This window comes from Musca domestica, unplaced genomic scaffold (assembly GCF_030504385.1).
Source record: "Musca domestica strain aabys unplaced genomic scaffold, Musca_domestica.polishedcontigs.V.1.1 35, whole genome shotgun sequence".
Taxonomy (NCBI): Eukaryota; Metazoa; Arthropoda; class Insecta; order Diptera; family Muscidae; genus Musca; species Musca domestica.
This window is the reverse complement of record NW_026712315.1, coordinates 4382894-4395337: the sequence shown is the minus strand read 5'-3', so window position 1 is coordinate 4395337 and position 12444 is coordinate 4382894. Positions and strand designations below refer to the sequence as shown.

Genomic DNA, 12444 nt, shown 5'->3' with positions numbered 1-12444 from the left:
ACCGAATACCCTCCACAGGCCTTCTAAAAAACAGGTCTTTTTTAAACCGTCCACAAATCTTTTATCGGTAAAGACCTTCCACAGGCCTTCTATAAACCGAAGACCTTCCACGGGTCTTGTGATGACTCCAATTCGTTCTTTTTTTGTCAATGACGTCATCAGTTCCATGACACATTTTACCTGTTAGAAAGTAATTATTGTTGTTCAATTAACTTTTTGCTTCTCCATCTTTCCTCCCACCTCTCTTTACCAGCCGTATTTTTATACCGGTAACCCACAATTAAGAAAGTATTTATATCCGATATATTTTCGGGCAAAAACAAAACACACCAAACTATGACTTCATAGCATTTATCTACGGATGTCATTGTATATCTGTTGTCCATGACGTATGAGTAACATTTCTGTTGAGGTTCTTTCTGGTTAGGGTGGCGAGGTTTCGGAAACGAATTGACGAATGGACATTGTTTTTTTTTTTTTTTTTTTTGTACATCTGGGTCACATACTTTAATTTTCTCACGAGAAAGTGTTCCTATGATCCTTATTCAGCTGCAGGATAATTATAAAGTGAACTATTGAATAAGTGATGTGATGAGAGGTGGTGGGAGGGAGGATGGATTGTAGTTTTAGACAAGAAGTCTCATTTGAGGGATGGAATGAAATTGAGTGATGGCCAAAGAACACATGGAAATTTTTCCATAACAGTCATTTGATGGCAGGTGTAAAAGAAAAAAAGGGGGGTGGTGATAGACGGAGGAGTGTAAGTTATTAAAAAAAAATAACTTGCAGTCCCACACAAAATGTGGGTTTTTTCAATAATGTTTTCAAAACATTTTTAGCCCAAAAAAATGATAGATATTTTCAAAGAATTTCTATAAAATTTTTGAAGGACTTTGAAGAATTTTGAAATTCTGAAGGACCACTTTCTCTCGAGTCACTAGATTTTTTAGCAATATTTTCAAATGATTCTCAGCCCCAATGATATTTTTTAACCAAATAACGCATATATGAAATTATAACATTCAAGGATTCTGAGCTGTAAAACCGAGGATTTTTTGAATTTTAATGTCGAAGGACTCAGTTATATTCCATGGGTATTTTTGAGGACTCGCAACCATTAACGAGAATTGTTTTAAAATGTTTTTAAAGGACTTTCAGCTTTAAAATGCTGCATTTTTTTCAAAGGATTTTGGAAGTTCATTTCTGTTTAAAAAAATTGTATTATTTAAAAATATTTTGAACTGATCTGAAAACGTAGATTTTAAATTTGGATTTCGAAATAATGTTTTCGAACGATATTTATTCCCAAAAATGTTTTTTTTAGATGATATTTTGAAAGGACATCTGGCTCTAGGAAAGTGTGAATTTTTAAAACATACAGGGTGAGATGAAAATCTGCAACCAACTTCAGACTGCTGTAATTTTTAAGCCTCTCGTCCGACAGCTGTTAAAATTTTTCCAGTGACAGCTCATTATATTGTTTACAAACGTTCAAAAGCATTTTGGTGAGAATTTTCCAGAAAAAAGTTATTCGAGATGCAATTCAAGCGAGATAGTGTGATTTCTTTATATTTGGTTGGAAAACCACTGGCTGGCTGGCTATCGTTAGAGCACTCCAGCATTTAAATGTGAATAAATCTTTTGTGTCTCGTAACATCGCTCGTCACCGTGATACTAGCCCGACATATGTCAGGGAAGTGAACCGAAGAAAACAGCAACATTAGCAGAAACGGTTCGAAATCGAAATCCGCGTCGCAGTCACCGAAAAATGGCTCGTGAGCTGAACATATCGTAATATTCCATTCGACAAATATTGGGGTGAAGCCATTGAAATTTTCAAAAAGTGCAAGAACTTACACCGCAACAGAAAGAAAATAGACTAAAAAGAGCTAAAGAGTAGCTTGGCTTGGCCGAAAGTGGTGAACGGCCGAATTTGGTTTTCGCCGATGAGAAAACATTCGTTGTCCAGCAGTTTGTAAACAAACAAAAGATCGTGTTTACTTGGCAAAGAGGTCAGCTGAAAATGGGCACCTTCGGTTGGCCACCAGTACTCAAGCGCCATGGTGATGGTGTGGGCCGTCGCTCTTCGCTCGTATTAATCGACCGTAGCATCAGAATAAATGTCGAATATTATCGCGAAAATATTCTGGAGGGTGTATTAAAGCCTTGGGCACGCAAATATTTTGGCCGCAGACCATAGACATTCCAACAGGACTTTGACTTTGTTGCAGTTGTTTTTTATCTCTTCTAGTATTTTTAAAGAATTCACAGCTCTAAAACCCTCAACCCTTTTAAGCAGTATCTTCAAAGGACTCTCAATCCGAAAAATTATATTTTTATAAATTTTTTTATAAATTGTTTGAAAAGGCTCTCAGCTTTAAAACACGAAGTTTTGTAGAAACATTTTCAAAGGATACACACCCTTAAGATACATTTACATTTTTTGAAACGATCCTTAGACTTAGAATTGGGATTTGTGGAAGAATATTTTCAATGGATATTTTCACTAAAAACCTTAACTTTTAAACCGTGGCCGCAAAAGAACACTCAATCCGAAAAAATTACGATTGTTTAAATATGATTTGAAAGGACTCTCAACCCGAAACTTATGATTTTTATGAATGGTTTGAAAGGAGTCCCGGCTATAAGACATGAATTTTTGAAGAAACGTTTTCACAGGACACTCGATCTTGGAAAATGATTTTTTTTTGAAACTGACCTCAGACCTGAAATTGGGATTTGTGGAAGAATATTTTCAAAGGATTCGCAGCACTAGAAAACTTTAATTTCTAAACCTGATTGTTTAAATATGGTTTAAAGAGGCTCTCAACCCCCAAAACTACGAATTTTTAAAAAGGTTTAAAAGGACTCTCAATTCAAAAAATTATGATTTTTAAAAATTGTTTGGAAGCTTTAAAACCTGAAGTTTTGAAGAAAAATTTTCAAAGGTCACGCATCCTTGGGAACGATATATTTTTTTTAAGATCCTCAGACCTAAGGTTGGGATTTGTGGTAAAATATTTTCAAAAGATTCGCAGCAATAAAAACTTTAATTTCTAAACCTTGTCTTCAAAGGACATTCAATTTGAAAAAATTATGATTTTTTAAATAGGGTTTGAAAGGATTCTCAATCCGAAAAAATATGGTTTAAAAGAACTCTCAGCTTCAAAACGTGCAGTTTAGAAGAAAAATGTTCAAAGGACACGCATCCATTGGGAACGATTTTTTTAAAAGATCCTCGGACATAAAATTGGTATTCGTAGAAGAATATTTTCAAAGGACACGCATAACCAAAAAACCTTAATTTTTTTTAACAGTATCTTCAAAGGAAACTCAACTCAAAATAATTTTGACTTTTAAAAAATGGTTTGAAAGGGCATGCAGGCTTGGGAATGAATTTTTGAAATAATATTTTCAAAAAATTCGAGGCTCGAAAAAATGTGGATTTTTATCAATGAGGGAGGTAGGATTAGGAGATGATAATCCATGTTCGCTACCGACCGAGAATTGGTAAAAATATTTGGAAATTTTGATTTTTCAAAATGGTGGGGAAGGAAGGGCTTTTTGAAGACAAATATCCAAAGGACACACAGCCTTGGGAATGAATTTGGAATATTTTAAAAAAATTCTGAGCTCGAAACATGTGGATTTTTATCAATAAGGGAGGTACTTGATGGAGAGGACCTATATTGTCCATGTTCGCTACCGACCTAGAATTGGTAAAAATATTAGGATTTGCAAAGTTTGCACAAAAATGTAAGAATCCGATTGTCTTAAAATTTCACACATCCCATTATTTCAACTTAACAAAAGATCCGTTGTGAAGATGGGATATATAGGACCACACCTTCTGGCACCTCCCCCACAAAGGTCAAGATTTTGAATATCCATGAAGCTCATAAAAATCGAAATTGACATCCGATTCAATTCGCTATAGTACTAACCTAACAGGTCGCAATATTTATATCATATTTATTTAAGTCCGACTACGTAAAGGGCTAAACATTTTAAACATCATAACAGAAGTCAAAATATTTTTAAATAATCGAAAATTGGTTGAGGGTATACATCTGTCGGAAAACCCGACCGATACTTTTTACTTGTTTTAAAATTGACGTTTGTAAAAAGTTACCGAATATTTTTAAGAAATTCATGTTTGTGAACGGTCGTGGAATTTTTTTTTTAATCATTTGTTCAAAAATCCTCGAACGAAAATCAAATTTGCCAAAAATCTTCTCAAAATAGCTTTTGAATAATCCTCGAATAGACACTGGCTCAAAGCAACACATTTTACAAATTTTGGTTTTCCCTGCAATGATTGGAATAAGGTGACTAAGTAACGGGGACTAAATATGTTACTCATACCCCACCGTGGCCAAAAAATATTATCACTCATACGCACCTCTTACGGGGCTTTTTTATGATAGTCGCAGTCTTCCAGAATATAGTTTTATTTTTTTTATTTATTTATTTATACATTTTTTTTGTAAAAGAAAATATTTTTTTTTTTAATCCAGTTGTTTTGGATCTTCTCATCTATAAGAATTTATCTGAAAATCGTCTAAAAAATATTGAAAATTATTTAAGCAAAGAGGGAGCTGGAACTCTGAAAATCGTCTAAAAATTTATTCAAAAATTATTTAGGTAAAGATGGAGCTGAAACCCTCCCTTAAATTTTATCAGGTCTTGTTTTTTTTTGTAATGTCTAACATTCTCTTTATCATTTCTCTTTATTCTGTTTTTACTTTAAATCTACTCTTTTCATAATTCTTCTAGACCACCAAAAAGGAAGTTGAAACGGTTTATTTCTTACATTCACTTTACCTTGAGCCATCTTTTTTTCTTGGCAAATTTTCTCATTTTTCATGACAAGTTTGTGGTGTTGATTTTTCACCTGGATTTTTGGAAATTATTTCCTCCAATGCCAGTTTGGTTTTTCTTGGGCTGTGAATTTAATTCCTCAGAAATCCCTTCGGTTATTTAAAGTTAAGCAAGAGTTCAACTCTTGGCCACGCGATAGATTTGGGGATAGCATCAACACCGAACATGGTTGAGAGTTATTGTGCAGACCAGTCCACCAGACAGACAGAAAGCCCTAGATCGACTCCAAATGTTCTGAAACGGATTTAGGCCAAAGAGACCTAGGGTCTATTTCCGTTATTTTGATTAGGTACGCTTTGGCCATACCAAATGGCGGTATCAGCAGCCATTTGAGGGGGGGGGGTATAAAAAACTAATTTTTTTTTTTCAAATTATTTTCAAAGGGCTCTCAGAGGACTATTTATGTTGTTGATATGAAATACCTTTATTTATGACGAATTTTTCTAAAATTTCCAATAGTAACGAAATAACTAATTTCCACAAATGAATACGCCAAAATTACAAAAAAAAAAAAAAACAACAACAAATTGAAATTTGTTGTTTTTGTTGTTATTTGGGTGTAGAAGTTTTCATGTGAATTTGAAGGATAACAGCGATAGTTTGTAGTTGTGGAAAATGGATAGAACCTTATTGTCGTTGTTGTTGTTGGCTTGTCATTAACATTTTATAACATGCAAAAAAGAAAACAACAAAAACAAAATATTTATATGGCAAAGAACCTTCAACACCAGGCCAGATTTGTACGCTATGTGGGGGGTGGTGGGCTGGTGCGTGTCGCGTTGGCTGTGTGTGAGTGTTAATTTGTGTCTATGTGAGAATGCATGTGAAAAGTAAGTGTAAACACAACAATAACTAGAAACAAACATATTAAAAAACTTCTATGCACGCTCACACACACACACACACATTCTCCTACAGCAGGCCTAGCAATACAACCATAAAACAGCACAAATTTACAAAACAAGAGTGCGGGGGTGTGCGGAGTAGTGTGTTGAGGAAATAAAAGAAGAGCCTTCGTGTTTATGGATTTACATGGAAAACACATTGAAGCCATCATCATCATCATCAACAACATGCAGTCAGGCAAAGCCAGGCCACGCCACGCCATGCCAGCCAGTCATCCCGCCCGCCCGCCTGCCAACCATCGAATCCATCGAATAAATAATATTTCTGCTCGAGTTTCCACCACGTTTCACCACGTTTTCCTTTTCAGTCTCAATCTTGGTCTCGGTCTTGCGACCCCCCTTTTTTGGCGCTGAGGTGCCACAACGAAATCGAAAACGAAAACATTGTTGATTCCGGGAAACGCAAAATCCTCTGAAGGCGTCTAAGAAAAAAATAAAAAAATGTGAAAGTGATAGAAAAGTGAAGAGTCTCCGGCGTGTGGCTGCATTGAAATAGTTCCCGGTATTTTGTTTTTTTTTTTTTGATTACAGAATTCTCCTATCTGAGTGTGCGTGCGTGTGTGTGGTACTTCAAATGCCTTCAATGCCAAAAAGCCATGTGGGTGACCAACATTGTTTTTGTTGTTGTGTTTTCTTAGAAGAGATCCCACCTGTTTCATGGAAAGAAAACAAAAAGGGAATAAAAAAAGAACAAAAAGAGTTGAGCCGCTCCTTTGGTTCTAAAGAACTTGGGTGCAAAAATCATCTTGGGGACTTGGGTACGTATACGTTACCCCACGATAATCATACGTTATACGTAGAGAGTGATTGCAGATCTTCTGTGTGGAGAATAACCAATAATCAATACAATGTTGGTTGGCTTTGGTGGGATAAATAAAAAAGGCGGTAGAAAAGGAGTGAGAAAAAACGAACGAGGTGCAAGCCACTAATAAATCAAATATATATGCCGTATTGAGATGTGCCTAGTCTGAATGAAATCGGATGTTAATTTCGCGTTTTATGAGCTTCATGGGTATTCAAACTTTTGTCGTTTGTGGGGGAGGTACCAGAAGGAGTGGACCGATAGATTCATTCTTCGCACCACACCTTAGATTATTAAAAATATTGTAATGTGTGTAATTTGTGGAGAACTGGATGCTTATTTCGGATTTTATGATCGTTTTGGTTATTCAAAACCTTGACCCTTTGTGGGGGATGTACCAGACAGAATATTGATATGTTTTATAAGCTTCGTGAATATTCAAAATTTTGACCCCCTTTGTGTGGGAGGTACCAGAAGGATTGGATTATCGTGATAATGTGTAACCGACTCCAAATGTCCTGAAACGGATTTGGTCAAAAAAGACCTAGAGTCGAAAATCGTTTTTTCGATGAGGCACGTTTTGGCCGTATCAAATGTTACGGCCCTTCCCAAAATGAGGGTTTAATAAAATGTGAAAAAGAGTCCGATTGCCTATAAATTGCACACATCCCAGTAATTGAACCCTCACAAGATCTGGTGTGAAGATGAGATATATCGGTCCATTTTTCGGGTATCTCCCGTCTGTCTGTGCACCAGCACAACATCGTACATCATAATATTATTATCAAACTTGAATTGAATTCGGAGATAGGAAACATCGGTCCACTCCATCTGGTACCTCCCACACAAAACTTCAAAATTTTCACCGAAAATAATTTACCGTATAGAACACGAAAGGATCACCTTATTTTCTTCAAACTTTGCAAATTCTAATATTTGTATCATTACTATGTCAGGTGCGAAAATTGAAAATATTGGCCCACTTCATCAAACACCTCCCCCACAATGGTGTCATCTTATATAAAGAAGGTTTATATCGGCTCAATCCTTTAGGGGTCAAAATTTTGAATGATTAAAACGCTCATAAAATCCAAAATAATTATCCAATTTATTCTAAAGTTCCCATATTTTAATATCTTCACTAACACAAGATTTGTTGTAAAGATGGTTGATATCGGTTGATATCACTGCTTCTGGTACCTACCACACTGGTACCTCCCTCACAAAGTGGTCAAACATTTGAATAACTAAGACGCTCATAAAATGCGAAATAAGCATCCGGTTTCCATCAAATGTCGTACATCCCAATAGTTTTTATAACACAAGATCTGTTGTAAATATGGTAGATATCGGTCCATACCTTCTAGTATCTCCCACACAAAGGGGTCAACATTTTGAATACATAATGTTTTAATAGCTCATTTTGAAACCATGATTATTCAGTGTGAGTGATACATAAAAAAACGAAATATGACCTCAAACAGTATTACAATCCTAAAGTGTTAGAACAAAACGAATATCTACAAATATGAATATCCTGATGCATTTATGGTTTCTCAAAAACTATGTGGAAAGTTCGCCATGGTAAGTTTTATAGAAGAGCTTTTTCAGGTATTACCAACAATTATTTGAATACTTTTGTATAATTATATATACAAGAAGAGAGATTTTTTAATTGTCCCAGTAACGTATGATTTCTGAAAGCAATGATACGCCTCATGGTGCCATGGAGGCGTATGACTTGTGACAGCAAACATAGGCTAATTTTGGAAATCATGTACTTTGAAGGGGAGGTGGTAAACTTGTATTGATTCTAGGGTGGATTGCCCAAAAACATATTTTAAAGAGCAGTACAGGGTGAGATAAAAAAATGCCACAAAGTCAAATGCGATAATTTTTACAATTTTTTTAAATTTTATTGAATGAAAGCAAAACATGTCGAAAAAAGCATCACTTTTTAGAATAAGTTTAGATTTTTTCGAATTGGTCACCTTTGGCGCGAATTATGGCCTTCAAACGGCCAATGAAACCGTCACAAGCTGCCCGATTGTTGCTCTGTGGTATTTTTGCCCATTCCCGACGAAGCGACGCACTTGCTTGAGGTGATCGACACTTTGGTATTTTTTAGTGCAAACCTTGCTTTCCAAAATACTCCAGACACAATAGTCCAACGGATTGGTATCCGGAGATTTTTGTGGCCATTATGCGCTGGAAATGAAGCGAGGAACCTCATTTTGTAACAATTCTTGGATGGCGCGTGCTGAGTGCGATGGTGATGAGTCCTGTTGGAATGTCCAAGGTCTGCGTGCAAAATGTTTACGTGCCCAAGGCTTTAATACACCTTCCAGAATATTTTTTGCGATAATATTCGCATTTATTCTGATGCCACGTTCCATTAATACGAGCGGAGAGTTTTATGGCGGCCCACACCATCGCCATGGCCGGCGGTGGAACTTGCACATTTTCAGCTAACCTCTTTGGCAAGTAAACACGATCATTTTGTTTGTTTACAAACAGCTGGACAACGAATGTTTTCTCATCGGAGCGGAGAAAACCAAATTCGGCAGTTCACCACTTTCGGCCAAGCGAAGAACCTCTTTAGCTCTTTTGAGTTTATTTTCTTTCTGTTGCGGTGTAAATTCTTGCACTTTTTGGAATTTCAATGACTTTAACCCGATCTCATTTTTCAATATTTGTCGAATGAAATATTGCGATATGTTCAGCTCACGAGACATTTTTCGACCACTGCGATGCGGGTTTCGATCAAGTCGCTTCTTTACTTTTCGAACCATTTCTGCTGATGTTGCTGTTTTCTTCCGTTCACTTCATTGACGCCGGTAACGAGCGACGATACGAGACACAAACGATTTATTCCCATTTAAAAGCTGGAGTGCTCTAACGATACCCACTTGTGGCTTTTGCCCGCTTGTAAACAGTATAATGAGCTGTCACTGGAATTTTTTAACAGCTGTCGGACGAGTGGCTTAGAAATGACAACAGTCGAAAGTTGGTTGCAGTTTTTTCATCTCACCCTGTATGATTTTTAAAATTCTTCTTTGGCCATTTGGCACAACATTCATTTTTTTTCTCGATTTCTTAAATTCAGCTATGACTAAGTGGTCCAAACCTCATGACAAATTATTCCTGGCCAATTAAACCGGGCCATAAAGAAGTAAAGGATTACAGAAAAAATCTCTGTAATTAAAGCCATTTTCTACACTTCTTTACAACGGCTTCGTACACATGGATAGGCTGACGGCAATTAGTCAGTTTAGGTTTACACAAAACCCCTTACACGAACGAAGACACAGCGGAACAGAAGAGAAAACTGAATAGACAAAGAAACAGACAATTAACAAACTGACATTGTCGCGAATGAATCATTCTGAAGCAGTCCGAATGAAAATGTTTGGAAATTCACACGCATTTTTCCTCAGCCAACTGACATTGAAATATTAACGAGGGGAGAGAGAGAGAGAGAGGAAGAGAGTGAGATAGCTGTACACGTCTTGTTTCTATTGTTTGTTGAGCCAATGCAAACAATTGAATTCCCGCTTTTGATAGCCAATGTCCGACTCAAGTTATCGCAAGTTATGAGAGACATAAATATTAAATATTGTAGGGGGTAGGCTGATGTTTACCATCTTCATACCAGAGCTTGTAATGGTTAAAAATGTGGGAATGTGTGAAGTTTGAAAATAATCGATTGCTTATTTTTCATTTTATGATCCTTTTAGTTATTCAAAATTTTGACCCCCTTTGTGGGGGAGGTACTAGAAGGAGTGGGCCGATATTTACTATCTTCATACCAGATCTTGTACTGGTTGAACTATCGGAATGTGTGAAGTTTGAAAAGAATCGATTACTTATTTTGGATTTTATGATCGTTTTAGTTATTCAAAATTTTGACCCCCTTTGTGGGGGAGGTACTAGAAGGAGTGGGCCGATATTTATCATCTCCATACCAGATCTTGTACTGGTTGAACTATCGGAATGTGTGAAGTTTGAAAAGAATCGATTGCTTATTTGGCATTTTTTTGAGCGTTTTAGTTATTCAAAATTTTGACCCCCTTTGTGGGGTAGGTACCATGAGGAGTGGGCCGATATTTACCATCTTCATACCAGATTTTGTTTTGGTAGAAATATTGGAATAAGTGAAGTTTGAAAAGAGTAGGCTGCTTATTCCGCATTTTATGAGCGTTATGATTATTCAAAATTTTGACCCCCTTTGTGGGGGAGGTATCAGAAGGAGTAGGCCGATATTTACTATCTTCATACCAGATCTTGTACTGGTTGAACTATCGGAATGTGTGAAGTTTGAAAAGAATCGATTACTTATTTTGGATTTTATGATCGTTTTAGTTATTCAAAATTTTGACCCCCTTTGTGGGGGAGGTACCATGAGGAGTGGGCCGATATTTACCATCTTCATACCAGATCTTGTACTGGTTGAACTATCGGAATGTGTGAAGTTTGAAAAAAATCGATTGCTTATTTTGCATTTTTTTGAGCGTTTTAGTTATTCAAAATTTTGACCCCCTTTGTGGGGTAGGTACCATGAGGAGTGGGCCGATATTTACCATCTTCATCCCAGATCTTGTGTTAATTGGAATATTGGAATGTATGAAGTTTGAAAAAAATCGATTGCTTATTTTGCATTTTATGATCGTTTCAGTTATTCAAAATGTTCACGCCCTTTGTGGAGGTGATTCCATAAGGAGTGGGCCGATATGTAGCATCTTCACACCAGAGCTTGCAAGGGTAAACATATTAGGATGTGTAAATTTTAAAAATAATCGGATGTTTATTTCGCATTTTATGAGCGTTTTGATTATTCATGATCTGGAGCTACCAAAATTGGAGCGTCCATATTTACCATCTTCGTACCAGATCTTGTGTTGGTTATATACCAGATGGAGAGAACCGATTTTGCTCATCTCCTAACTCGTTCTAAGTAAAAAATAATATTACGCTATACCATGTTTGGACTCAGATACTCTCTTCGGATACTCTCTTCGAAAGCTATCTTGCTCACGAGCAAGACAGACAGACGGACGAACCCTTGGATAGACTCTAAATGTTCTGAAACGGATTTGATCCGTTGTGGCCGTATCGAATGATATTTACCTCTCTGTAGCCATGTGGCTGAGGGCGTAGAATTCCACCCTTCTTTTATACCTTCACAGAATATCTAAGAAATAATCCATGTTTCAATAAGTCCTCCAATAATCCTTGATAATATAGATTTTTATTCTAAATTTCAACCTAAATTTTAGTTTTCAAATTATTTCCTTTAACGAACAAGCGCAATTAATTTTCAGGCCCAGACAAAAGTGAAAATATCGTGTGTAACTGTCATTGAGATTTTAGGGCAAAAGAGGTGACACAGCACCATTCCATTGAAGCATAAAGCGAAACAAAAAAAAAATTCTATCCTCCTTCTCCTTCTCCATTTTCCCAAAATACCTCCCAATCACACTTAGGTGAGACATAGTTATCTGACATTCCATCACAAACGTCATTATCATCGTCGCTGTCATTATTGTCAAGGCATTATTTATTTATTGTTCATTAGTCTCTGACAGAGTAGTTGTGAATCTACAAATATATGTATATTTCTGCAGGTGTGTGTGTGTGTGTGTGTGCGTGCGAGTGTGTGCTTATTGTCTTCTTGTCTTGATATCTGTGTTTGTATTTGCATGTCAGCGTGTTTGTGTCTCTACAATATTTTCCTTTTTAACAAATATTTACTTTTAGCATTGGAAATCAAGATATTGGCAAAGGACATTGGGGTGGTTACTTTAAAAATTCATATATATTTTTTTAAAGTTGCTACTACGATAAAACACACAATAG

The 12444-nt window shown here is 36.3% G+C and overlaps 1 protein-coding gene across 6 annotated transcripts in view; it reads left to right on the top strand.

Moving 5' to 3' along the window:
- LOC101897359 (probable beta-hexosaminidase fdl) overlaps window positions 1–12444 on the top strand; it is a 177727-nt gene that overhangs the window by 117714 nt on the left and 47569 nt on the right. The window contains exon 1 of one of the 6 annotated variants that reach the window (XM_059125694.1): window positions 8038–8172. The exons of the other annotated variants lie outside the window; for them this stretch is intronic. Within the exon in view, the coding sequence (XP_058981677.1) occupies window positions 8117–8172 (56 nt within the window). The 5' untranslated portion in view covers window positions 8038–8116. Of the gene's footprint in view, window positions 1–8037; window positions 8173–12444 lie in introns of those variants that run through there. 6 annotated transcript variants of the gene reach the window in all.